This window comes from Lethenteron reissneri, chromosome 39 (assembly GCF_015708825.2).
Source record: "Lethenteron reissneri isolate LAM-NWPU_2019-01 chromosome 39, ASM1570882v1, whole genome shotgun sequence".
Lineage (NCBI taxonomy): Eukaryota > Metazoa > Chordata > Hyperoartia > Petromyzontiformes > Petromyzontidae > Lethenteron > Lethenteron reissneri.
Window position 1 is genome coordinate 4,098,361 of NC_083817.1, and position 26,077 is coordinate 4,124,437.

The 26,077-nt window shown below is 49.4% G+C and overlaps 1 protein-coding gene across 2 annotated transcripts in view; it reads left to right on the forward strand.

Annotated features, from left to right (window-relative positions):
• Positions 1-26,077, forward strand: part of LOC133351908 (receptor-type tyrosine-protein phosphatase delta-like) — a 440,533-nt gene that overhangs the window by 234,603 nt on the left and 179,853 nt on the right. The window contains exons 5-6 of one of the 2 annotated variants that reach the window (XM_061567497.1): positions 12,112-12,257; positions 17,012-17,165. In XM_061567497.1, the coding sequence (XP_061423481.1) occupies positions 12,112-12,257; positions 17,012-17,165 (300 nt within the window). Of the gene's footprint in view, positions 1-12,108; positions 12,267-17,011; positions 17,166-26,077 lie in introns of both variants that reach the window. The other variant, XM_061567498.1, reaches the window with a different exon arrangement.

Sequence of the window (26,077 nt, forward strand, 5' to 3'; positions counted from 1 at the left end):
CATTTGTATAAAAGAGCCACTCTAACGGCTGACTGTATTAAAAATCTTATTATGTTAAACTTTTGTCCAGCGGCCATAAATTTGAGCCCGAGCGGTGCGATTATAATACGAGGCTCACAAAGGGGAGAAAAACCGGTGCTTCGCGATGTAAGATCCTGTGCTCGGCATCGGACGGTGGAAAGAGGCTGGCGTTAATATCGTGTTCCTGCCACCGTGTGTCTTAGGCAGTACAAAGAGCCAGCGTGCCCTGTAAACAGCCGGGGCGATGCATGCGAGGGTGGCTGTACATCTCATTAAGTTAGTATTACTGTCAGAGCCTGCACGCATCACTGGCACTGCTGCTTATTGCAGCCTACTTGCAAAGTGCCCGCGCCGCCTCTGGTGCGCGGGTCTGTTTGCACGTCTCAAAAAAAACCGGGGGTAGATCAACAGACAAAAAAAAAAACATTGATATCACCAAAGCAATTCTAATGATGTCTCCCATCAGTTCATGCATCTCCTGTGAAATGCGCTCATTCCGTCGATTAATATTCGACGGCGATCCTTGATTTTTAAAATATTTTTTGTTGCTGCTAATATTTTTACTTCGTCCGTTATCTTCTACCTCCGTGTTTTGCGGTTATACAGCGGTGTGTCTTGTCAGTGAGCCGAAGCAGCAGCAGCAGCAGCACAACCAATCCCCAGCAGCCCATCCTTTGCACAAGCCGTTGCAGCAACTGGGCAAAAAATATAAAAAATAAAAGTGAAAGAATATATTTCGATTTAAATCTTTCGTGACTGCAGGGATTCATCTTCTTGGTTATTTCGGTAAAGTCACGTAGAAGGGAAGTAATAAAATAATAAAAATAAAACATAATAAAATTATTCTCACGACGTTTCGTCTGCTTGCGTTGTGGCCGAAACGTCGTGAGAATAATTTTATTATGTTTTAATTTTATTATTTTATTACTTCCCTTCTACGTGACTTTACCGAAAGAAACAAGAAGATGAAAGAATATATACAATTTGTACGCCGCACTGTATTAACTGGCATTTTATTCACCGACTTAATTATCCAGTGTTCACGAGGCGACGCTTGAGCGACTGTCCTTCGCTATCGAAATCATTCGTGGCGTATATGCGTTTGAAAGCCCCACTCTGTGAAAACAATTCAAAGGGGGGGGGGGTGTTTATGACTAATATCTGCCCAAAAGTCGAGATCAAAATAACGAGGCCAAACTGCGGGGTTTTTCCTCCCAAGATGAAAATGTTTATTTTTGTCGCTTCCTTCTGCTTTCTGTGGAAGAGATCATTAAGATGCCATAGCATTATTCCGCCCTCATAAATTCACGAAGGAGAGGGATACACGCATAAGTAGAGAGTGAAATTAGCAAATTACTCTGGCTGTAACCTTTCAGTGGAACATTTATATTGCTTACAGTTGACACAGAGGGGAGGGACTTTTCGAAACTACGGAGACTTTGCAGGATTTACGACTTCGATGTGTTCTCGGGTTGTACCGCGTGTTGTTCGGTGCGATGTCCGACGTTTCGTTCCACGTGCTGCATGAGTTTTAGTTGCCGGTACCACGGTCAAACTGCGGTACCTCAACAACATCGCATTATTTCCCCCAAAAATCTTAACAATGAGCAATAGCCGTACTTGCAAACGAGCGCTTACGAATCAATGGCTGATCATTTGTCCAGCCAATTGCTTCGGTGCATCTTGAAACGAAAGAATGTCTTCAGCAGCTTGATTTATTCCTTGCGCCACGGATCAAACGTATCCGTGTACGACCTAATTAAAGCATCAATGAGCATATGAAATTTACGTAAGACTCTGCTGCGATGAATGATTTGCCTGGGCCCTGGCAGCAGCAGCAGCAGAGGCAGCGGCAGCTCTGTGACGTATCCTCCACGCGCGCCATACGGCGGAGAAATGCCCCGACCGGTATGCTGCGTACCCGGCTCAACCACGTGCTCGTGCTAGGCCACGAACCGCCGGGCCTGGCCCTGCCGGCTCACCAAGCCAGCGCAACCCGCTGGATAAGTTCGGTCTTGGGTGCTAAGCGTGCGACGCTTCTGGCCGGCTCGACTCGGGGGGGGGGGGGGGGGGGGGGGGGAGCTGCGGTATAGGTGGATATGCGGAAAGGCCGGATACGTGAACGGCGATGCAAAACGACGGCTACGCCATGCGCCATGCGCAAATAGGTTCAGGCACGAGCGTGAAGTTGCCGACTGCTTTAAACGTGGAAACGTGCAGATGTGCTTCACCGTGCTTTGGAAGTGAGCGAGCGTACGCACGTGATATTCAGAGTACATTGCCGCATGTGAAAATGTCAGGCTTGCGAGCATCCGGAGCAAATGACACGCACGTATACTGCACTGGGTGACTGGCGATTAATTAAAGAATCCTGGGCAGATATATATGCAACTGTGTCCTCCGTTACAAGGAGGCTCGTTGGCTCCATCAGACCCCTCCCTCGTGCAGGGGATGCGTGGCACTGCTGAGTTTGAATTTGCCTCCTGCGCATCTCAATTATCTTAACGAGCCGCATAAGTGCTTCGTCGCTTGTGGCTGCAAAATCCGACGTGGAATTTTCCTCCGGGGCAATGGGAGTCATTAGCCGAGCTGCCCCGTGTGTGTGTGTGGCACGCTGAAGACCCTCACGTCACTTCCAACACTTTCAATCACGAGCAGTTTTTTATTAATCCTTTATATTAAGTTCACTTGCTTGCTTGCTTGCGCGCTTACGACCGTGCAAATCTTTCGGTCGTTTTTTAACCCACTTCCCGTGATCCAATCGAGCTGACATTTTGCACACAGATTCGTTGTGCGTGACAATGTATTTTCGTGAATTTTTTTTCTCCAAAATTTTACACTTTTTAGGGAAAAATAAATTATATTTAATTACCAATTGCTTAATGGTGGCAGCCATTCATCTGACCCATAGGTGGCAGCCATCTCAAGCCAGAGGACGAGAGGACTCTAGCCGCCACGCATATAATGGATTTATAGTGAAAAACTTTGTTTTTACGGGTTAATTTTTTTTCTTCGTGGTTCACTATTCACCTTCAGCATTTCCCCATCTACGTTTTCTTCTTTGCTTCGGCTCTCTTTCTCTCTCTGCCTCGCTTTCTCCCCCCCCCCCCCCCCTCCGCCTCTCCCTCCTTTCTGCCATCTCCACCTCGGCCTCCCTGGGCTCCGAGATTCATTTGTCTCCATCCGTAGAAGCCACTGCCGAACCCGCCGCGGCAGGGTTATCTCATTACTGACATTACGTCTTGATACGTGCGCGGCCCCGGCTGGGTCTGCCCGCGTTCCGCCGTTCACACACACGCGCACACGCGCAATCGCCTCGGTTGCAGTGTACTCTGCACATCGCTGCAGGAGCCTCCACAGCCATCAGTCGCAAGGCTTCCCGCCGTGGCTGATAACACATGGCAAACTCCATTACTTTGTTCAGCATCCTCGTGATTTATGGCTTCTTTCGGAGAGTATTGACCCAGGAATTTAATAGAATATGAGTATCATAAGGGAGTATATTGACATAGGCACCTAATGGAACACAAACATCATCGGGGATAATGAAGATATATGCTGGCTTGTGCTGGAAATTACAGCGCTTTACTCTTGACGCTTGTAATTAAATATTGTGTGCTGCTTTATGGACCCTGCTGCCTGCTGTTATTGGACGCTTTCGTGATTATTGAGAATTTGCATTGATTCTTGATATCGCCTGCTTGCAGACCCACAGCCTCCCCTGCTGAAGGTCATTTTTTACAGATGCTCTCCCAGACATTTCTCCATTTGCTAAGGGTGCTTTGGAACAACAGCCACCCCCTGCCCCCCCCCTGTCCCCCCCTACCCCCCCTGTCCTCCCCTGCCCCCCCTGCCCCCCCCTATCCCCCTAGTCCCCCCTGCCCTCCCGGTCCCCCCTGCCCCCCCCGTCCCCCCTGCTCCCCCCCCCTGTCCCCCCCGTCCCCCCTGCCCCCCCCGTCCCCCCCTGCCCCCCCGTCCCCCCCTGCTTCCCCCCTCCTGTCCCCCTTGTCCCCCCCTGCACCCCCCCGTCCCCCCCTGCCCCCCCTGTCCCCCTCTGTCCCCCCCTGCCCCCCCTGCCCCCCCTGTCCCCCCCTGCCCCCCCTCTGCTTCCCCCCTCCCCCCCTCCCCCCTACCCCTCCCTTTCCCCACTGCTGCATTCCGGCGATCCGTTGGAAACCATTTAACCTTTAGGCCTCATTAATGCGTTCGTTCATTTATCTATCTATCACAAAGTGGCAAAAGCTCCCCCCAATCGGGCGAGACGCGTTTAACCCGTTTATTTAGAACATGGCATTAGCGCAAATACAACACGTCCAGAGAATTCCCACTGAGAGTAACACGCGACTCATTACACGGTCGCATCAATTGCACCGCGCGGGCGCACCGCTTGCCATAGCCGATCTGAGCTCGGCGTCGGCACACGGTCTGTTACCGTCGCTGTTGTTCGTCTCGTGAGTCACCATAATTCCCGCTCGTCCACCCACCCCCCCGGACTTTCCAAAAAAAGGCCAAACAAGCCCCCCTCCCGGCCCCCCTTGCCTCCTGCGCTGCACGTCACTCCTGGCATCTGGTTGGCGTTGGAGGAAGGGGAAGAGTCGAAGGTGGCGGAGTCGCGTCATGCGCGGCGCGTTCGGGCCGGATCCAAGCGAATGACCCCGATCGTAATCCCAGAGGCGTCGCCACGACGATGCGAGGCAGAAGACGACAATTACCTCCCCGTCCGCCCGACCCCACGGTCTCATCGACGGGGTCACTACAATAACTCAAGCTTGCGCATGTTTTCTATTGCCAAGACTCCGAATGTAAATTGCACATGCCAAAGAGCCGTACGGTGCTCTACGCCTTCCGGTGCTCTACGCCTTCCGGCAATGAATGTCTCGGCATCATTGGGGGTTGTCGAGGGCTGCCCTCTCCCCGACCTCCTTAGTTCTGAAACGCGCCGTCGTAGCAGCAGGGAGAGGCGCGTTGGCGTAAAAACAAAGCAAGCTAAGACGGCTTTTGTTGTCCGGGCCTTGCGCCTTCGTGCTGCGTTCAGAGGTTCCCGGTGGTTCGATGCTAAAAAAAACATAAATCAAAATGCGTTTGCGCGAATTTGAAAAAATAAAATCTGCGTTCGTGCCACAGAAGTGAAATTTTATTTGCTGCTGCATATTTGTTGCGGGAGGGGAGTGAAAAAGGAAAAAAATAAAAAATTTGCTGTATCAAGTAAGCAATCGTGCTGTGACGGTTCCACCTGAAGACGGAAACGTCGTGATTTTGTATTTTACTTTTATAAAAAAAAATGTTTTACCTACGTGACTTTTACCGGAAAAAACCTAAGAGTATGAATCCTTGCAGTCACGAAAGCTTCAAATAAAAAAAACAATCACCCAACCAACCAATTGTGACGCAACACACTGCGACCGGACGTCGGCGTGGTGTCACGTGCGCTTGATCAGTGCGCGTACGTACGGTGCGACGTGGCGTGTGTGCTCACGCTTTCGCTGGGCTCGTTGCGGTTTACTGCCGCGCTCGGCTGCACACACACACGTGCCACACGCTGGGTTGACCTGGTCCGGCCGTGGCGGCCTGCGGTGTCGAACGCCACCGATGTGAATGCATTGATGAATGAGCTGCGGGGAGATAAAAAAAAAAACTAAAACTAATCTCCTTAAAATATGAAACGATAAAGAAAACGACAACCTTTTCTTTTATCTTAACCAGGTAAGGCCCACTGAGGTACAGTGCTCTTTTTCAGAAGCAACCTGGCGGCAAATGATATTTCAACGAAGTGGCTTATCAAGTGGAAATGTATAGCAGCAAACTACTCTAAGCGCATGTTGATTCAAAATTTGTGCGGGGGGGGGGGGGGAAACCAGAGAACCCGGGGACAAATCCACGTAACCATTGGAAGAGAGACACGCAAACTCCAAATAGACAGGCGTCAGGGTCGAGATCGAACCCACGACCTCCTGTATACCAGGCGCACTAGTTAACATCTCCTAGCCACCGCGGCGCCCAATTAATTATTAATCACGCGAACGAACGCGGAGCCGAACCGAGAGAATTGATGGCTGTAAATAGTAAGACCAGAGCTGGCTGGTCTCCCATACTTTTTCACAGTGGTGCCCCCTCCCTTGTACACGGTGGGAGATCCTCACCCTAACACATGATTGCTCCTGATTGATCGGCCCATCCTCGCATCAATACAGCAGCCTCTAAATCAGACTGCCAATGGGGTGCAACGGAGCAGGTAGGGCCAGACAGCGGGGGGTGGAGGGTTTCGGAGACACTGGAATCAAGGTTACCCCATCTGTCATACAGCAGGAGCCAGCCAGCTCCAGAATTTGACACGCAACCAAAGCGCTTGTGGCCAAACCGCATCAGCCGACACACACTTTACTCGTCCACGTGAGTCCATCAGCTCATCGACCTGATGGACTAAAATATTACTTCTATGTATGCGGTGAGACAGAACCCTTGTCTCTTTAGTAATGTATTATCCGCAGTCTACCGCGACAGAACATAATGAGCGTTTGTGCAATTTTTATAACGTGCGCTGAACGGGTCCCCATATTGTCCGCGTAGTGGTCTCGCCTGCAAGAGGGAACCCAGTATTTATTTAACAGGCCTGACTCCGATTAAATTGGTCCGGAGTTTGTTTGCTTTAAACATATGCTGCTGGGTAAAAAAAAACTAAATCTGGTCTCGAAAGCCCCCAGGCTACTGGAGTAAAATGTTACTGCATTTTATTTTCACGTGGCGAGACAGACAATTGCACGTTCATTACTGCATGAAGCCAACGTGGCCAATTCGCGCACGAATGGTGTCACGTTTTGTGCGAGCCGCCCTTGTTGTCTTTACTTGCGCACGGCAAATACATGTGCAATCGATCCCTCCACTTCTACAGCGGGTTGCCCATGAACTATATCGAACAGGTGTCGAAAGGTCAACTTCCAGGACCCGAGTCGCGTAAGGTTGTCACCCATCCCCAAGATCGTCCTCTCTTCTTCTTTTTTTACGTAGCCGTCCTGGGAAGTCTGCGAGTCTTCCCCGGGTGCATTGGGTAACAAAGCGGCCTGGCTCACATTCCGCGTGACCCCCGCAGGCTGAGCCGGAGGCTCCAGCATCCGCGGGATGCCATCACAGCAGATCCAGGCCGCTCCTGTGTTGCTGCGGCCTGACCGCTTTCGCCAATTAAGGCTCTTCAATCAGAGGCGTCGGCGGTTCGATCCCGACCCCTAACGCTTGTGTATGTTGGGATTTGCTCATCTCTCTCCCCGTGGTCGCGTGGATTTAACCCCAGGTCCTCCGGTTTTTCCCTCCACATTTAGAATCAACGTGCGCTTCGAGTATTTGACTGCTATAAATTTCCAGACAATGGCCACTTTGTAGAGCTATCATTTGTGGCCAGGTCGCTTCTGAAGAAGAGCTATGTGTCTCAATTGGCCTTACCTGGTAACAAAAAAAAAGTTGAGTTTAGTATCAAATCAAGATTTGGTAAATAGTTGAAGCGCTGGTGTCACGACCCGCGACAGAAGAACAATGATCCCTAACGCGGGAGGTTGTGTGGACTCCTTTGACAAAGGGTGAGGCGGATCCTCAATCAGCAATCAGCGTCTTGCACGCAGTTTGTCGTTCTGAAGCAGTGATTTGCATATCATGCAAATACGGAGTGATTGCACGTTTCAGCATCAGATGCGTGCGCGTATAAATTGCTATGTATCTCGAGCACTGATTGCATTCTTCTGCGAGTGCAAAAATCTCCGTTGCATAATTTGTTTGCCTCTGTTTTAGTAACCACCCCTCCCCCCTCCCACACATCCATCTCGCTCTTTTTACTTTTACTCTCTCTTCCTCACCCCCACCCCCCCACCGCTACTTTGATCTCGATCGAGCTTTTCTCAAATGACGCTGGAAATCAGGGACGCGGAGGGCGGGCGGATTGCAGTCGGAGCCGCAGCTGAATGGGCGGCTCTTATTTTTTTTTCTCGCTGCGAGGCATCGGCTAGTGCCGTACCTTTATTTTCACGAGGTCCTTCAAAATGAAATGGTTTCTGGAGAGCTGTTACGCCGCGGAGGCAAGGCACAATAAAGAGATGATGGCAGTAATTGCTAATGTGGCTTTGCATTTTATTTCTTATTTATTGGTCTGGCTTTCCTACCTTATCTACATCCGTACTGCATAATCTGCGAGCGTTGTGGGTTTTTTTTTTCATGAATCTAGCTTAAAGGTCAATTCTTCCTAATCTGTGACACTGCCCTTAGCTGGGCTCGCCGGGCACTGTGAACGTATGTCGGCCCTTTTGCATGACATACCGCAGCTCATACATTTCATAAAAAACTTTCCGGCAGTGCCGAGGTAACGACACACCAGCGGACCACTCTCCATGTGCCTGGCTCCGTGTGTGTGTGTCTCTGTTTGTGTGGGGAGCAGTGGTGTAGCATCTAGGTGCGCTTCGCTACGAACCCGGCGAACCCGAGTTCGATTTCCGCTCGCGGCCAATACCAGTGATGATTATCTGAACCGGTCCTGGGCCTCCCCTAGGTCGACTCAGCCTCGAATGAGTACCTAGTGTGGTGCGTAGACAATGCCACTTGGGAGATAAAGGTGTCCGTGCATGGTGCTGGCCACCCATCTCCTCGTGTGCTGTGCCGGCTTTTATAGGTGCTCGTTAACAGCACTTGCTCCTCCAGTCTGTTAAGGCTATATGGGGGGATCTTTGTCTTTGTGTGCACGTGTGTCATTTCCATTTTAATTGCTTCTCTGGCCTCTCCGTGCGAATCACGCCGTGGACACAAATGGGCAACGTTCTTGTATCACCCCGTACAGTGCCGGTGCTAATGAGTCAAAAGTGGAGAGAGATAATGAAGCAGTTTGGGTAAGCCTCGTTAACCTGCAAGTCCAGCAGTTCACAAATTAATTCTGCCAGTGGTGGGGCTAGAGGCCTAGAAACAGTGGTGTACAGAAATGAGAATTTGAACTCTAAGCAATGCTTTTTTCTTTTTTGGGCAGCTCTCGCAATCATATAAAGCGACGGGAATTGAGCGGAATGACTTCCAGCTGGAGTGGAAATGCTGGGGAGAATCGCCAATAAAGTGGTGAATAACTGGCATGAGTGCCACATTATGACCAAATCACTATGAATGCATCGTATCCCATCACATCGTAGAAGCCAAAGAGGGTTGTTGAGCCTCATTCAATCTTAGATGGGAAACTGGCTGGTCATACCAGGTGTTGTAGATTTGAGGTATTAGGAAGCCAAGTAATGAGGGGATATATAGCAAGGATTTTTGAATCTTAGTATGCTTGAGTTTCTCAAGGTGTCCAGTTTTCTACCACATGCCACAAGTGTATAAGTTGAATTTACCAAATATCACAATTCAGGACCCTCCTGTAAAAGAGGGCCTTGAGACTCATTCCCTTTCCCACGAACCACAGAACTCGAATAGGTACTCGAGTTGCATCCCCCACACCTGTTTCAATGTTTTTAGATTACTAAAGTTGTTTGCCAATATTCAGGCACGAGCCTGAATCTTTCCCAGAAAATGTCGCGTCTTGAGCTTGTGGCCTGAATTCCACATCAGTAATCAGGCTGAGCGTGAATATACCTTTCTGAGAAAGACGGACCTCACTCGTCTATGAATCAACCCAAGTTGCCCATCGACTCGAATTTTGGGAGAGATCGGACCAACTGACTTGTACTCGAGAAGACTCGTATTGGCTGCCCATAGAAACATGGTACAGGGTGACTTTAGTGGGTAAAGGGGGTAATATCATTCCAATTATTTTAATTTTTTCAAGCGTGGCCGAGATGTGTGGCCAACCTGGCACATAATTGGAAGGAAAAGCTCAAGTAAAATATGTTTATCGGTAAGTCTTCCCACCTGAAGACGTACCGAGGCTCCCGCGGGAGGGCGTATGGCATAGTTCGGTGCTAGCTATCGTAGAGTGCGGTCGTGTCGCTACACTTCTCTCCAGTGAGTACAATGTCTTTAAAAACAGCGGCGCTATGCCTCTCTAAATAAAATTTATGTTGAACCGCTCGCACGTTCAGAGATTCGGCAGTGAACGGGTGGACCCATGCCCCACAACTTGCCAGTCGTCTTGCAACGGGGAAAGGGTTAAAAGGAGAAGAGCCCTGGTGAGATGCTCTCGTGAGGGCCCGGTGCCTCCTGCACCCACGATCATTTTTCATCCAGTCCCAGAGTAAATTGTTCCCACGATGAAAATGTTAATTCAGGGCTGTGTGCACTTATTTTCTAAGAGGCGGCCTTGCCCCTTGCGCTAGACGGATGGACCGAGCGTTTCGTGCTCTCTTTTGATCCGTTTGTTGCTCAAGCTCGTGCCTTCAGTCGCGTAAGCGCCGGGTGAAATATTTGAAAACCCGACGTCTTAAACATACAAATGGCCTCGCGTCGAGTCAGAAATGAAGTAAATAAATAACCGGGCGCAAGTTTTGCCTCGTGCCGTCACAGACCGGCGTGCGCATTAAGCGGTGCTTCGCGCCGCCAGAACCTCGCGCGCTGATTTACAAATCGCCGTTGCGGCCGGGTGTTTGCGCTAAGCCAATCGCCAGTGGTTAACGGGTGGAAGTGGGGGGGGAGCGCTTCACGTGTAGTTAATGTACCAGAACAAGACGAATGTTCTTGCACAAAAGCGCGTTACTGTACACGAGCCCAGAGTCCGTTACACGCCGCACCGCCGGCGCACGCTTCAATCATGCTGTCAGCCGGTGCACCAGCACGCCTGCGTGGCGGTCGCTTACAGTGCGGTGCGTATGCCCTTGATTTTGGCTGTGAGCAATACGCGTGTGTGCGCGTGCATGTGCGAGCGCGCTCGCTCGCTTCGAGCCCGACAAAAGGTACCGCACAATGCGACTGCATTGGGGCTGCTGTGACAGCCGCGGTACACACAATGCAGTGTCGCCGTGGAGTGCCCATTTGAAACCGTCGCGAGACCGATGTCCTCGCGGATTGTATAACTAGTGTGTGCCGTGCTGGCGCGCGCGTGCGCGTTTCTGTCCGTGTGCTTGATTGTTTGTTTGCTCCAAGTGTGTGGTCTGTGTGTGTGCGCGGGTGCGTCAAATAGTCGTTAGCAGATTTCACTCCGAACCCGGCGACCTGAGATCGATTCCTTGCTCTCAGCCACGTCAGTGATGGATATGTGAATTGGTCATGGGCCATCTCTCCTAGGTCAACTTGGCATTAGATGAGCAGGCTACCTGGTGCGATTTGTAAATGGCACCGGGGAGGAAAGTAAGCCAGGCTTGGTGCTGGCTACACAACACACTCCTACGCCATTCTGGCCTTCGTAGTTGCATGCAAAGAACACTATCATTTGTGGATCTCTGCTTCTTCCCGTGCACTGCTCAAGTTTAGAATTTCTCCCATTGTCTCTTTGCTCAAGTACTTGTATAACCTTGCTCAATTCCAGAATCCTATGCACCTATTGCCACTCTTAAGAGTGCTATTTCTTTATTGCCACTTGGCGTGTTTGGGCCTTTTTTAGGCCTGTGCTCAGCAACCTTGATAAGATATATTTTTACAGATTCTACAACCAATGATATTTAACTGCTTGATCAGTTGACAGACTTTATTTTGCCAGCCGAAGACCCAATGAGTCTGTTGCAAAGTCACGCGGTTCTGGGTTAACACATACTATTCATATCAGAGCAACACAGGCGTCACGTGCAAAGTGTGATTGAGCCATACCGTGATCATTGGAGGTGCAGGGGGGAAGGACAACAAACGAAACACAAAAAGCAATTGCAAAGAAATTCGTTTTTTTATTTAGATGTAACATTTTTTTTAATATTGGAAGAGCATTCCAGATAGCAGCAAAAATCGCATCTGAAAGCTCGCGCGATGCGGTGACCGTCTTCGTTCGATGACCAGAATGACTGGAGTTCGCGTGATGGTTTCTGCTGCTTTCGATGAGCTCAGCAAGGTATTGTGGCTCACTTGTGGCAAGCACTTTGTGTACGTAATGAGCGCGCCCTTACAACGTATTCGTTCAGCAACCCGAAGCCAATGCAGCTCAGCGAGCACCGGATGGACATGATGGAGGACCCTTTCTCTCTGCCCCCCCTCCCTCGCATGACCAAGCAGCCCCCCCATGGTTCACGCGGACCCCTGCGGACCAGACGGGTGTGTCCGGCGGCGTGGCCTCCTTCGTGTGCAAGGCCCAGGGCAACCCACGGCCGCAGATCTCGTGGTTGAAGAAGGGCAAGAGAGTCAGCGCCCAGCGCTTCGAGGTACAGGGAGTAGGTTTCACTCTCGATTACGCACTCTCACACACCCTAGGTCGCTCCGCATGGGTGTATTCTGGGTTAGAAAATGAAAACAAAAACGAAATATCGTACGAGTTTTTTCGATTTAAAGCTTTCGTGACTGCAGGGATTCATCTTCTTGGTTCTTTCGGTAAAGTCACGTAGAAGGGAAGTAATAAAATAATAAAAATAAATCATAATAAAATAATTCTCACGACGTTTCGGCCACAACGCAAGCAGCCGTCCTCAGGTGAAGAACAGGTCTGTCGAGAAGACAGACTCACCTGAGGACGTGACTTTACCGAAAGAACCAAGAAGATCGTACGAGATGAACAATTCTTAACGAGGAGTGTAAAAAGAAGAGGGGGAGTTTTGCTCCCTGGGAGGGACGTTGGTGGGTTGGCGTCGTAAATTACGCCGGAGAAAGAGAGAGGGGGGGGAGGAAATGGTGCTTCCTCTCGTATGCTCCACACACGAGGTGGTCGCCTCTCTCCCTCACCGCCCACCCACTACGGCCCTCACCTCGGATACACCTGTGGATGATTAAAATAGCTTGAGATTTACCCACTGACTCTTTTGTGTAATGAGAAAAACGGTGCAGCGCTCTCCCCTCTGCCCTCCTCAACATTCAGAGTCGTCACTAAACATTTTGGTACCTTGGGCCAAAACGCCATCCTTGCAACGCCCCAGCACAATGTTGAGGCACCAGCTGCCATTAATTGCTTCGTTCCCAAGATTGGCCGATGCCCCCCCCCCCCCCCACGGGAGGGCTGCCCGAGGCAGTCGTCTGCCGGTCCTACCCTTGTTAAGGCACTGCTAATATTGGCTGCAACCGATTTATCTTGGGTGGCAAAGCCAACGTTTTGGTGTTCAAGCCTCCCGGGCAGAGGAGAGAGGGTGTTGGCGTGCATGCTTCCATGCGTGCCTGCATGCCTGCGTGCGTGCGTGCGTGCGTGCGTGCCTGCGTGCATGCGTGCGTGCATGCGTGCGTGCATGCGTGCGTGCATGCGTGCGTGCATGCGTGCGTGCGTGCGTGCGTGCATGCGTGCATGCGTGCATGCGTGCATGCGTGCATGCGTGCCTGCGTGCACGCTTCGCAGGGGCTGTGTGCATGAGCGAGCCGTGTGGCCTCTTGTTGTTGCTGCTTTTTTACACGTCGGGCGTTATTCTAAAGTTCCGTCACGAAATACGTTAACTTTTTTTCCCCCTCTCACAAGCGCAAACGTTGCGGAGAGCCTCCACGCTCCCAACGCGGTTGTTTGGATTCGACACCGAAATCGTGACGTCGTCACGGAAATAGTCAAATGGGGCCCAAAGTGAGATGAAGCTCAAGCAATGAGCCGGAATCAAGTGCCCACTGAAGGAGGGTTTCGAGGGTGCAGCCTACTCTGGGCTCGTCAGCGTGTGCCGCGCCAATGGCGTCAACCTGGCAAATGCCTGCCGGTGGGTGAAAACATTTCCTATCGGGCACCACGAGCGGAGCAGAAACCACGGGGAGGATGGGACGACGTTTGGTTGATGTCGTTGGCAGGTGGCGAAAGCCTTGCAGCGGCGGGGGCAAAAAACGTCCACGGGACTTGCGAACGTGCCGCTCGTAACCTACCCTGTGGGTTTCCTTCGGCTGACGAGAAACACCATTGAGTGACGTTGCTTTGGAAAAACCTCTCCGTGTGTTGTGTCGTCTGGTTTCACTTTCACGTTGTGTCTTTGCGGAGCAAGCTGCTCGAGTTTGTTGTGGCGTACGCCTATCCAGAGTTTGCCTGGCAGGTGCGTTCTTGGCAAGTCACCGTGCTGCTGCTGCTGCTGCCGCCTGCCTGCGATGGTAGCGGGATCACGCAAACAGGCCCTTTCTCATTCGTCTCACTCGGTTTTCCACTCGGCGCACGGTGGAGTTGTATGCGCGTTCAACGGTGGAGTTGCATGCGTGCATGTTTGTTGAAACTTCTTTCGCGCCGTACGTAGCCAACCGTGCTCATCGGGAGGCGCCGGTTAAATTTGCGCGAGATGCTCTACCTGGCGTGATCTTCACTTCGTGATCAAAGTCACCCCTCTGTGCATCGACGATCATAACCAAACTATGACAGATAATGGCAGTTTGGTGAGACTAATTGAAAGGGACCGGTAAATACTTTTGTAAAAACGGTGGAATGTTTCGTGCCTCCTTTGAAGTAATGAGCAAGTGCTAGAAAAGAACCCATATTTTTTCTCATCTTCGTGTCAGAAGAGCCGAAGATAAAATGTTCAGGCAAAGCCCAATTTTCTTGGCATTCAGCGCGCTCGCCGGTTACAACGTGGGATGATGGACCGCAAGGAAGAATGAAATCAAAACTGGGTTTTAATTAGGTAGCATTCGGCTCTGTTAGTGTAAGGATTCATGACTGCAGTTGCCCTGCAAGGGAAGTATTCCTTTCATTGTCAGCAACTGTTACTGGATTGTCAGAATCAGAATCAATGTCTTTAGACGAGAGGAATCCGAGGAGCTATGAAGCTTTTTTTATCACAGATGTCCAGTAGGGGCAGGTAAGAACGTTACAACAACAAACGGTACAAAAACACGATCGTAGTGCAAGTACAATAAAGGTAAACAAATCACCCGAACGCATACAAATACAATTAAACCATCCCCATCCATCTAGGCAAAGCCCACTAAGGTATTAACCTATTTTTCAAAAGTGACCTAGCCACAAATGATAGTGCCACAAAGTGGCCCATTATTTGGACATTTATAGCACCAAAATAATCTCAATAATCCCAATGCATGTTTCTAAATGTGGAGGCAAAAAACCGGAGGACCTGGAGAAAAAAAGCAAACTACGACCACGGATATAGCTGAAAATGGGACATCCGGTTAGAGATTTAAACTTCGCAGCTGTTGTTTGGCTAATAAATCCCCATAAAAGCGACAGGCGACATTCTTTTTTACCTTTTGCTGCGAGATGTTTTTTTATGTCATACCGTGGCATTGACTGTTCACAGTGCCTGTGTGGCTTGTTCATCTGTGTGGCCTGCTGTGTGGCTTGTTGAATCAGCACGCTTGTGTGTGTGTATATATCTGTGTGCTTGTGCAAGTGTGTATGTGTTTATTTGCGTATATTCGTACGATTGTGCATGCGTGGTGTGTCCGTGTGTGTTGTGTGCGTGTGGGACTGCTGAACGAATGCTAAAGTGTTGTGCACGTGTGTTACTTGTTATGTGTGCCTATCCAAGTCTGTAATTCAATGTGTCCGCCCATGCGAGCCTTTAAACTGTACGTCTGCTCGCGTGTTAGCGCGTATGTGTACACATGTACGCTCTTGCAAGCCATCCTTCCGAAGATTTTTGTTGTTGTTGTTGGTGTATCTACGTCTCTTTATCCCTACGCGGTTATTATCTGTGTGTGTCCATCATTGTTTCTCAGTGCAGATGATGGGCGTTGACGAGGTAATGTTTGGGATGCCTGTTCATCTCTCTACCCTTTGCACATGTGTACGGCAAAGCATGCAAATGTGGCTGTGCCTTCAGTGGTTTGCTGTGTGTCTAGGCTAGTTTATAATAAGCTCCCATGTGAATTTACTAATGAACCTGTGCGCATTATTAATATCCGCCTGCGTGTTTGTTTATGTGTCCGTATACATATCGTCTGTGATTGTACATGTTTATGCTGCTCGTTCGTGTGTGCGCGTTGCTGTGCATTTGTGCGCGCATGCATGAATGTGATTTCCACGTGGGTTTGTATTTGCGTGTGAATGTGCGCTGGGGGAGCGGTGGCGCCACGCTCAGAGCGCTGTGCTACAATCTCGGCGAACTGGGTTCCATTCCCGGTGCCACGGCTACCACCAGTGGCGACTACCAATATGTGGTCTTGGGTCTCTCGGAAGGCTGACTAAGCCTCAATTAAGTGCCCAGGGCAGCGTGTAAACGTCGGCACTTGGGAGACAGAGGCGTGCGGTGTGCGTTGCGTTGGCTGCAACGCCACTCCCTCGCGCATTGCACTGATTTGAATTGATGCCCATTAACAGAACTTGCCCCAACAGTTTATTAGGGCTACAGGGGGATATCTGTCAGGTGTGTTGTGTGCGCGTATGCCGGTGGTACAGCTCCTCGGTAAACGAGTGCGTGCATGCATGTAAAGCCTCCCCTCCCGATCCAGCAGTTCTAAAGAAGCAGTTCTCGAGAAAACTCATTTCTTTAGAACTGCTTTTTGTGTTTAATTTGTTGTCCTTCCCCTGTACCTCCGATTAGCACGGTTGGCTACGTACGGTGCAAAAGAAGTTCTACATTTATGCATATGTATCACGTCGGTGGTGACGTCTGCCTGTGTGCGTGCACGCGCATGCAGGTGATAGTGGTAGTGTAGCGTTCCTGCCTTCATAGGTGCTCGCTAACAGCACTTGCCCCTACAGTCCGTTAAGGCTATATGGGGGATCTTTATCTTTGTTTTTTTGTAGCGGTTAGCGCGCTGCGCTACGAACCCAGCGCCCCGAGTTCGATTCTCGCTCACGGCCAACACCAGTGACGATTATCTGAACTTGTCCCGGGCCTCCCCTAGGTCGACTGAGCCTCAAATGAGTACCTGGTGCGGTGTGTAAACATCGCGACCGGGGAGACAAAGGCGGTCGGGGCGTGGCGCCGGCCACCAACCCTCTCGTGTGCCGTGCCGTGCTTCATAGGTGCTACTCGCTGACAGCACTTGTCCCAAACAGTCTGTTAAGGCTATACGGGGGGGGTGGGGTGGCGGGGTCTTTGTCTTTGTTGTGCAGGTGATCGAGTTTGACGGCGGCCTGGGTTCCGTGCTGCGCATCCAGCCGCTGCGGCCGCAGCGCGACGAGGGCACCTTCGAGTGCATGGCCTCCAACGGCGTCGGTGTGGTCACCGCCAGCGCCCAGCTCAGCGTGCTGCAAGTCGGACCGACCGGTGAGGACGCCCGCCCACCTCGTTACTCCCCGTACCTCTTCTACCCGACTCCCCCCCCCCATCCCCCCAGCATAACCGCCATGTGGCCCTGCAGAGCCGCAACCCACCTCGGCGTTTGACCGCTCGTCGTCGCAGAGCTTCGTGGTTGGATTCAAGATTTGAAGCTTTCGTGACTGCAAGGATTCATATTCTTAGGTTTTCGGTAAAGTCACGTTGGTAAAAAAAATTTAAATTAATAAAAGTTAAATAAAAATAAAATAAAAATCACGACGTTTCGGAGGCAACACAAGCTTCCGTCTTCAGGTGGAACCGTCACAGCAAGCTTGCTGTATCAAGTAAGTGGTTGGAGCCCAGCAACCGGCTTGGTTAATGCTGTTGGTGTGTGTAGTTGTTAGTTTGTTGTCCGCCCCCACCCACCCATCCCTGCCGCAGCTCCGATTAGCACGGTCGGCCACGTGCGGTGCGAAAGAAGTTCAACATACGTGCAACCGTAAATACCGTACACGCGCCGTCCGCTGCAAGGCATCGGACGTTAAAGATCCAACGATGTTTCCGCACATCGAAGGGGCAGATGCCGAGACGTTGTCACGGCGGGTGTTTGAGGCCGCGTGCCTACTGCGCAGCAGTGGCGGGAGCTGGAGGAGGGAGGCTAGAAATTGGTTGGCAAAGAGGGGTGGAGGTGAAATCGACGGCGTTTGCCACGAGGACGTCTTGATCACGTGGTAATGGTCACGGGCTCCGGCGCTTTGGGTGTCCAGCATGCTAACGTGCGTGTCAAGCTGTAAGGTGGCAAATGTCGTGACTCGCCCTCCTCCCGATTCAGTTAACTCATTACGTTTGGGGGTTTATCTTCTTGGTTCTTTCGGTAAAGTCACGTAGAAGGGAAATAATAAAATAATAAAAATAAAACATAATAAAATAATTCTCACGACGTTTCGACCACAACGCAAGCAGCCGTCCTCAGGTGAAGAACAGGGCTGTCGGGAAGACAGCGTCTGAATGACGACTGAATGACGCTGTCTTCTCGACAGACCTGTTCTTCACCTGAGGACGGCTGCTTGCGTTGTGGCCGAAACGTCGTGAGAATTATTTTATTATGTTTTATTTTTATTATTTTTATTATTTCCATTCTACGTGACTTTACCAAAAGAACCAAGAAGATGAATCCCTGCAGTCACGAAAGCTTTAAATCGAGGTTTGGGGGTTGTCATTTGATTTTTTCTATTTTTCTGTTCACGTTGCAAGTGTGTGAGTGCAGTGCAGTGCGTGCCCATCGCATGTGACATGTAAGAAGCATAAAATATAATCAAATTGCACTCGCACTGTGCAGTGCAATGCATTGTCAGGCCAGGAACGAACCCGAATTGATTAACTGATGTGCATCGTTCCGTGTCTTGTTTCGCGATGAAAATAAATACACCTCGAGAACTCCATTTGTCCACCATATGTTACTCTGATTTCACTTAAAATTATATTTAAAAAACTATTCCTCCCTCTCAGAAAAGCCCCAAAGGAATGAGAAGAGAGTTTACACATTTCTAAAAACCTCTAATATTATATGTTACCGAACAAAGATCATACCTTGTCCGAAACTCAACATCGATACCTTAAGCCGCTGGTTCCTTCCAGTCAAGATGAGCCCACACTTGACGCTATACGATAAACATGACTCAAGTTAAGTCGTGTAACTCACCGACTTGGACACACAAATTACATTCTAGATTTGAAGCTTTCGTGACTGCAAGCATTCATACTCTTTGGTTTTTTCGGTAAAGTTACGTAGGTAAAAAATAAAATAAAGTAAATAAATAACTGAAGGCGGAAGCTTGTGTTACCTCCGAAACGTCGTGAATGAATTTACTTAATTTTCTACGTACGTGACTTTACTGAAAAAAAAACAAAGAGTACACAAATGACATTCCCTCAACAGACATGCAGTTTAACCGTCGAGTTTTGTGTCTAGTTGGGAGGCATCAAGGCCATGTACCTGCTTGGGGGGACACCAGCCTGTGAGTGGATTCACATTAATCACGCAAATTCCACCTTAAATGCTCCCAGAGCATGCACGCAAACGAGCCACATCAGCACACACCTGCACAACATGGCAACGACAAAGATCCCCCATATAGCCTTGAGCGGACTTTTTGGGGCAAGTGCTGTGAGCGAGTTCCTACGAAGGCCGACACGGCACGTGAATGGAGCGAGTGGCCACTGCCACGCTTGGTCGCCTTTGTCTCCCCAGTGCTGATTGTTACACACTGATCTAAGAACTGATTTAAGAATAGGTCAACCTAAGGGAGGCCCAGGACTGGTTCAAATATTCGCCACTGTTATTGGTCGTGAGTGAAAATCTAAATCGGGTCACACTAGGGTCGATTTTCACAGCACAACAACCACTACACTACCGCTTCCCACAACCTAACACACATGCACGCACAAACACTGCCCTTTGCAACTCAAGCATACAGCTGTATCCGTGCCCGCAGCCGATAAGATGAAGTGAGTAACTTGTGGCTGGGTAATGTAGGAATCGTAACTGAGGAAGTATGTCGTCTCGTGACTCCATTAGCCAGGGGGTGCTGCGGATGTTAACTACCTCGCTTGGTATGCAGGAGGTCGTGGGGATTCGAATCCGACCTTGATGCCTATATATTAAAAGTTTGTATGTTCTCCCCGTGGTCACGTGGATTTTTCTCCGGGTCCTTCGGTTTGTCCCTCTACATTTAGAATGAACAAGTGCTTAGCGTACTTGACTAAACATTATTTTTTTTTTCACCAGGTAAGGCCCACTGAGCAATTTAGCTCTTTTTCAGAAATGACTTTGCCACAGATGATTGCTCGGCGAAGTGGCTTATCATGTGGACATTTTTAGCAACTAGATGCTCTGTTTCTAAATGTGGAGGGAAAACCCAGAGGATCCGGAGAAAAATCCACGTGATCATACAAACTCTAAATATCCAGGTTTCAGGCTTGATATCGAGCCCACGACCTCCTGTATATCGGGCGAGGGAATTAACATCTCGCCAAACGATAAGCAACGTCATTGGTCTATCATTTGTGGCCAGGTCGCTTGTGGAAAAAAGAGCTATATAGCTCAGTGGGCCTTACCTGGTAAAATAAAAAATAGTTTATAGTTTTACGTCTCGATTACAGCCCCTTGCACCATGCGGCGTACAATTGCCTTGACATTTCCCCCATGACGCGTACCCTGTGGTATATATACGCGCAAGCAGTGTAATAAATAAGCAGGCAGAGAAAAAATATACAACCGCGCGTCCAGAACGGTCTCAACGCTAAGTGGGAAACTGTTCAGGGGTGAAGAGGTATACGGAGATACGTAGAGAGAGAGGGAGAGCACGAAAGAAAGATGGGAAGAGAGATAAACGGTGAGAGACAGAGCCAGAAAGAGATAGCTATGGAGAACGCAGAGAATACAGAGAGAGAGACATTCAAGTTATGAAGATAGAGAGATGTGAAGAGAGAAAATGGGCGAGCAATGCTGAAATGTAGAGAAGACAGACATAGAGAGGCATACGAGATATGAAGATAGACATGAAGAGAGTGTTGGAGAGACAAACACAGAGCAATGCTTAGAGAGATGAACAAAGAGTTATGCACACAGACTGAACAACAAATACATCGATACAGATCTAAATATGATGTATAAACAGAGGGACATAGCGAGACCGACAATAAAATGGCGAGAGGATACATGGAGAGAGACAGAGTGAAGATGCATGGAGAAACGCAGACACAGACACGAGCACAGTGTTAAAGAGATGGAGGTACAGTTGTGTGCACAGAGAAGACGTTTTTGGGAGCTCCCAATCCCTGTGGCACCAAAAGATTTAAATCTATCTCGAGCACGTCTTAAGTTTTAAATTCGAACACAACAACTAGAACTGTAACGTTGAATGTCAGACCCCACCCCCTCCAAACCCAACCCTGAATTTGAATGTCTAATCCTGACCTTTAACTTCAACCCGAGCTGCCAATAACGGAGATCTGCGCGACGTTTCACTTCATGACGGAGCGCAGCGCAAACGCGAGTTAATTCATCCATTCAAGCTGCTCACTTGTATCTTCGTCCCACAAATCCTGCACCTAATCGCTCGCTCCCCATCTAACTTAATCACGTCCCATTAACAAAAACAAATGTCCTTTCTAATCTTTTTCCTTCCAATTCCATGGACTTTATTCCCATCGCTAATATTGCAATTGCTCATCGTTCGGCAGCATGCCGGGTCGACGGCACCTCGCCGTTACGTTGCAACTGCAGCGGCATAAAAAAAAATAAGCACCAAAAACTTTTCCTTATCTTAATTAAATGTCACCCACACATATATATACAGGGAATTGTGGGAGAAAACTGGCTTAAAGCTTATCGGCCAAAACATCGACTTTTGTATTTGCTTGGTATTTGCCGAACTCTGCAGCCATCACCATTGTGCTTCTATCGCGTACATTTTAAACCCAGAAAGCCTTTGCTTGCAGGGGGTGGTGGGGGTCTACAAACAAGAGCACTCGTCGTTCAACGCCAAACCCCTCGACCCCTAAGCCTCCTGCTACCCCCCCCCCCTCCCCCGCCGGCTTCCTTAAGTCGCCCGACAAACCTCTGCCATTACCCTGCCCCCCCCCCCCCGCCACGACCTGCATGTCCCCGTGCATTACAGAAAGATTAATCGCCATCTCACGCCGTCCTCGTCCCGTTATCTACGTGGACAGCTTGCGGCCGTTCGCTGAGAAGTGCATGCCACTGAGGCATCCTCTCCCCCCCACCCCCTTTGCTTTACTGCCTCGAGGGTACCTGTGTGTGTGTGTGGTGGGGTGGTGGTGGGGGGGGGGGGTACTTCTCGCATCCACAGGGCTCTGTCAGACTTTCTTGATCACCCCCTTTTAGAACTGCTACCTTTGATGTTGCACAACTCTTCCATCTCACTATCTCTGTCCACCTCTCTCTCTCTCTCCGGTCCCTTTTCATTTCTCTTTCCTTACGCCTCACCACTCACTTGCGGGTCTCTGTGGGGCAGCAGCTTCGGTCCACGTATGCATTGCGCAGGCCATTTTTGTCAATCCGCCGCTGGATGAAGGCCTCCCTCACGCCGCGCAAATCATCGGGGGTCGGCGGGGGAGGTTGTTTAACTGCACTTTGGGCCATCGATGTAGCACTGCAGCAGTGACCTGTGGCTCTTTGTTTTATGCACGGCGGTCACCCAATCCAAGCACTATCCACAGTTGGCTCTGCTTTAAGTCTCCGCGATCTGACAAGATCGGACGCATTGCATTGAGGGCGATTGGGTCAAAAGGCGCGAGCAGCCTCAATGTTCATCTTGATATGCCGCGGGATTTTCCCCAAACTCTCTGGCACCCAGGCATTGAGTGTGAACGTAATGTGAATGCCCTCGCGGTGTAAGTTGCTTGGTCCTTGGCTGCTTTTGTTGATGTGATTTGGGACTCTTCATTGGATTCCACTTACGTAGCAATGACAGCGAAGCCTGCACAGGAGCATTTACAAACTCGCTTCTAACAACGGGGGGAGCCTCGACCTGAGATTATAGGAAAGGTAATTTTCTCCTGCGTAGGTTTTTATGGATGGTCTATATCGCTCCATCCGATGTCTTCTTCTTCTGATTCTGCCTCTGCCTCTGCTTCTTCAGAAAGCACCGTATTTTCTTCAGCACGATGTCCGATGTTCTGTGCCATTTGCATTTGCAGTGCAACCGGACAAAACAAATCATCAGAGATATGTCACGGCGACCAGACGCGGCTTCAACAGCCTGACATGGACAAATCTATCGTGGGCTATGACAGGTGCATGATGCATTAAAATTATCAGCTGTGCTTGCTCAGCAGTCCTTCCTGGGCTCTTTGAATACAAGATGGATTTGTGGTGCACTTGGTGGCAGGTGTGTGGTTGATGCTGCTGCACCCAAGCCCACAACCTGCATTAAAGGAATTGCACCTAATTGAAATCTGCATGCAATTCAATGCTGATGTTTTTAACAATCATGCCATGTATGGCCATCCTAAAAAAAATTTTTTACCAGGCTTTTGTTCGGCACGATGTCTAACGTTTCGCTCCATGTGCTGGAAGCTCATTCAGGAACACGATTCAAGACTCAATTTGGAATCTCATTTCAGTCCCTGAAGAAGCCCCAGCAGCACGTTGAGCGAGATGTCAGACTGCATGCCGAGCAACACGCGGCACAATCTGAACACACAGCAGAGAACTGGAATGTATTTTTGAACGTGGGGGGACGCTCAAAGCTGATTAATGTCGGTAACGCACCTACGTCTTGCACGACAGGGCAACGAGTTTTGGAGTTGAGTGAACCCGCGTCCAAGTTGACCTCCGATTGCCCTTGATAAGTCCACCAGGCACCAGACACTAGATCCCTCGTAGCTTGAAATCCTAACGGTGGCTTTTTAATGCTACTATGGGAAGGAAAAAAAAGAAGCCTTCTTTTATCATGTCGTCTTTGTCCAGCTCCGCGTCAAGACATTGAGTGGATAAACATTTCCATTGTCCTGATCTCTTGAGTTTATCCTTCACTCTGCTGGCCCCACCGTGTCTTCTGCACAACACTCAGCTCATGCGCCTGTGTCTCCATTCCCCTTCTAGTGATAATGTAATCCAAGGGCCGTGAGTGTGATCCTCATTCCAAGCTTCAAAGTGTGCCTCATTTAGCTCATCTCACGGCAGGTGCTCGGAACCTCTCTACGGTCGGAGGTGCAGTTGAGTTCGCAGTAATAGGTTTGCCACAGCGGTGCGATGTTATATTCTCGGTGTCCTAACGCATTTTTTTAATTGCCCCTTGAATTATTAAATGGTCATCACTGTAGTGACCCCGAAAGCAATTGTTGGTCTAGATTATGTTAACGTAATCACATTATGAAGCATTTAAAGTGCATCGAGAGTTTTCGGGCTCCAATGTGCAAAGCGTTAAAATAAAGTAATATTTTATTTTATTTTACCAGGTAAAGCCCACTGAGCTATTGTTCGGAAGCAACCTGGCCATCACAGATCGTACCTCATTGAAGTTGATTATCACGTGGAAATGTACAATTGCTGAGCCACGCGCCGCACAAATCTCCAACGTGGTGAAACGCACTCGGAATGGCACGCTCGGGTCGTTTTCACCGTAACTTTGTTCATTTTTGAACCATACAAAAAAAACTACGAAATTGCTGAATAAGACACCGACAGCAGGTTTCTTCCTGTAAAAAACAGGATTGCTTCACATTCACCGCTCACTCCTCTTGCGAGGGCGTATAACACGCGTGTTCGGAGGGGGATGTTACACGTGTTTTCCGATGGGATATAACACGCGTTTTCTGACGGGATATAAAATGCGTGCGTGTTCAGGATGGATATAACACGTGTGTTCTGGGCCCTTGCACTGCTCGAATGATCTCTACTCATTTCGCCACCGGCTGTGTCTCCAATCAGCGAGACCTGCAGTTACTTGGGGTGGGAGGTAAATGACGTTCTCGGCTAATCGAACTTTCTTGGGCTGTAAGGTGGCCATGCGAAGGCAGTTTCGCAATGGATTGTTGAATCTAGCCGCGGGAGAGATTTGACACCACTCTGGCACGTGTGGGTATTCTCCGGCATCTCCAGTTACTGCTACATGCCAAAACTATTTTTTTTTCATTTGGATTGGCCAAACATCCCAATCTCGCAGGACAATTATGATAAAATACTGAGACTCAGTGAAGCTTTCCTAGGCAAATAAAGTGCATTTTGATGATGATGTTAATTATTCTATAACATGTTTAAAAGATAACACGTCAAATATTGCCAGGGAGGACCTATTAGGGGTGCTACAGAGCTCAACAACCTGTGTAGTGTGTAATGAAACCTGGGACAATGCTAAGTACGTGCGCTCTGTGGTATGATTTTATTTCAGGTTCGTGTGTAACAGTGTAAGACTGGCCTCGGCCAGTGATGGCAAAATGTTAACTACCTTTCTTGGCATACAGGAGGTTGTGACTTCGATTCCGACCCTGACGCCTGTATATTTGGAGTTTGCATATTCTTCTGTTTGCTGCGTGGATTTTTCTCTGGGTCCTCCGATTTTTTCCTCCACATTCATGGCCAGGTCGCTTCTGAATGAAAGCTACATAACTCAGTGGGCCTTACCTGGTAAAAAAAAAAATATATAGTAATTCTGGAGCACCGGTTCTGGCATCCTCTTGCGATATTGCACCATTCAGTTCCATCCACGGCTGTCTCATAGAGCGCAGCACTTACTGCAAGGGCTCGGGCTTTTCAAAAATGGGCTTTTCCTTTGGACACATCAACAAAAACGCGTGTCGTGCGAAACGGGTTATTAGGAAAGGGACCGGAGTTTAGTTGATCACTAGCGCAAATAATAGGTCGTATCGATTGCTCTAAACAGATCCAGTGTGGAGTAATACAAACTAATAATGAAAATTGTTGCCTTTCATTGTTTTTTTCTTTCGTTCTCTTCCCTAAAAAAAATCCTACAATCGATGAAGTGTATAACGGATCAGGGCGTCTGCCTCACTTAGCGTAATTTGCTTTTGGGAGAGCGATTGCGCTCGTCGGACGGTGGACGAGAGAGGCAGGCAGTGGCGCTGAGAGCAGACTGCGGAGGCGATGACAAGAAGGGCGGAGTGGCACCAGGCCCCCCGAGGCTTATTGAGATGGCTTTGATAAAATTAGATTTTGCTGTTGCTTGACCTTGAAAAGGAAATTCCACAGCAACCACCGGGAGAATAAGATCGCTCTGTGCAAACCTTCGCTGACCCCAGGAAGCCACGGCCGCACAACCTACAGCACCTAGCAAGCCCTTGTGGTCACACATCCAAGCACTAATCCGTCTTAACCCTGCTTAGTTTCAGAGACTCAATGAGGTCCGCTGCACCAAGGGTGCTTTGGCGCTAAT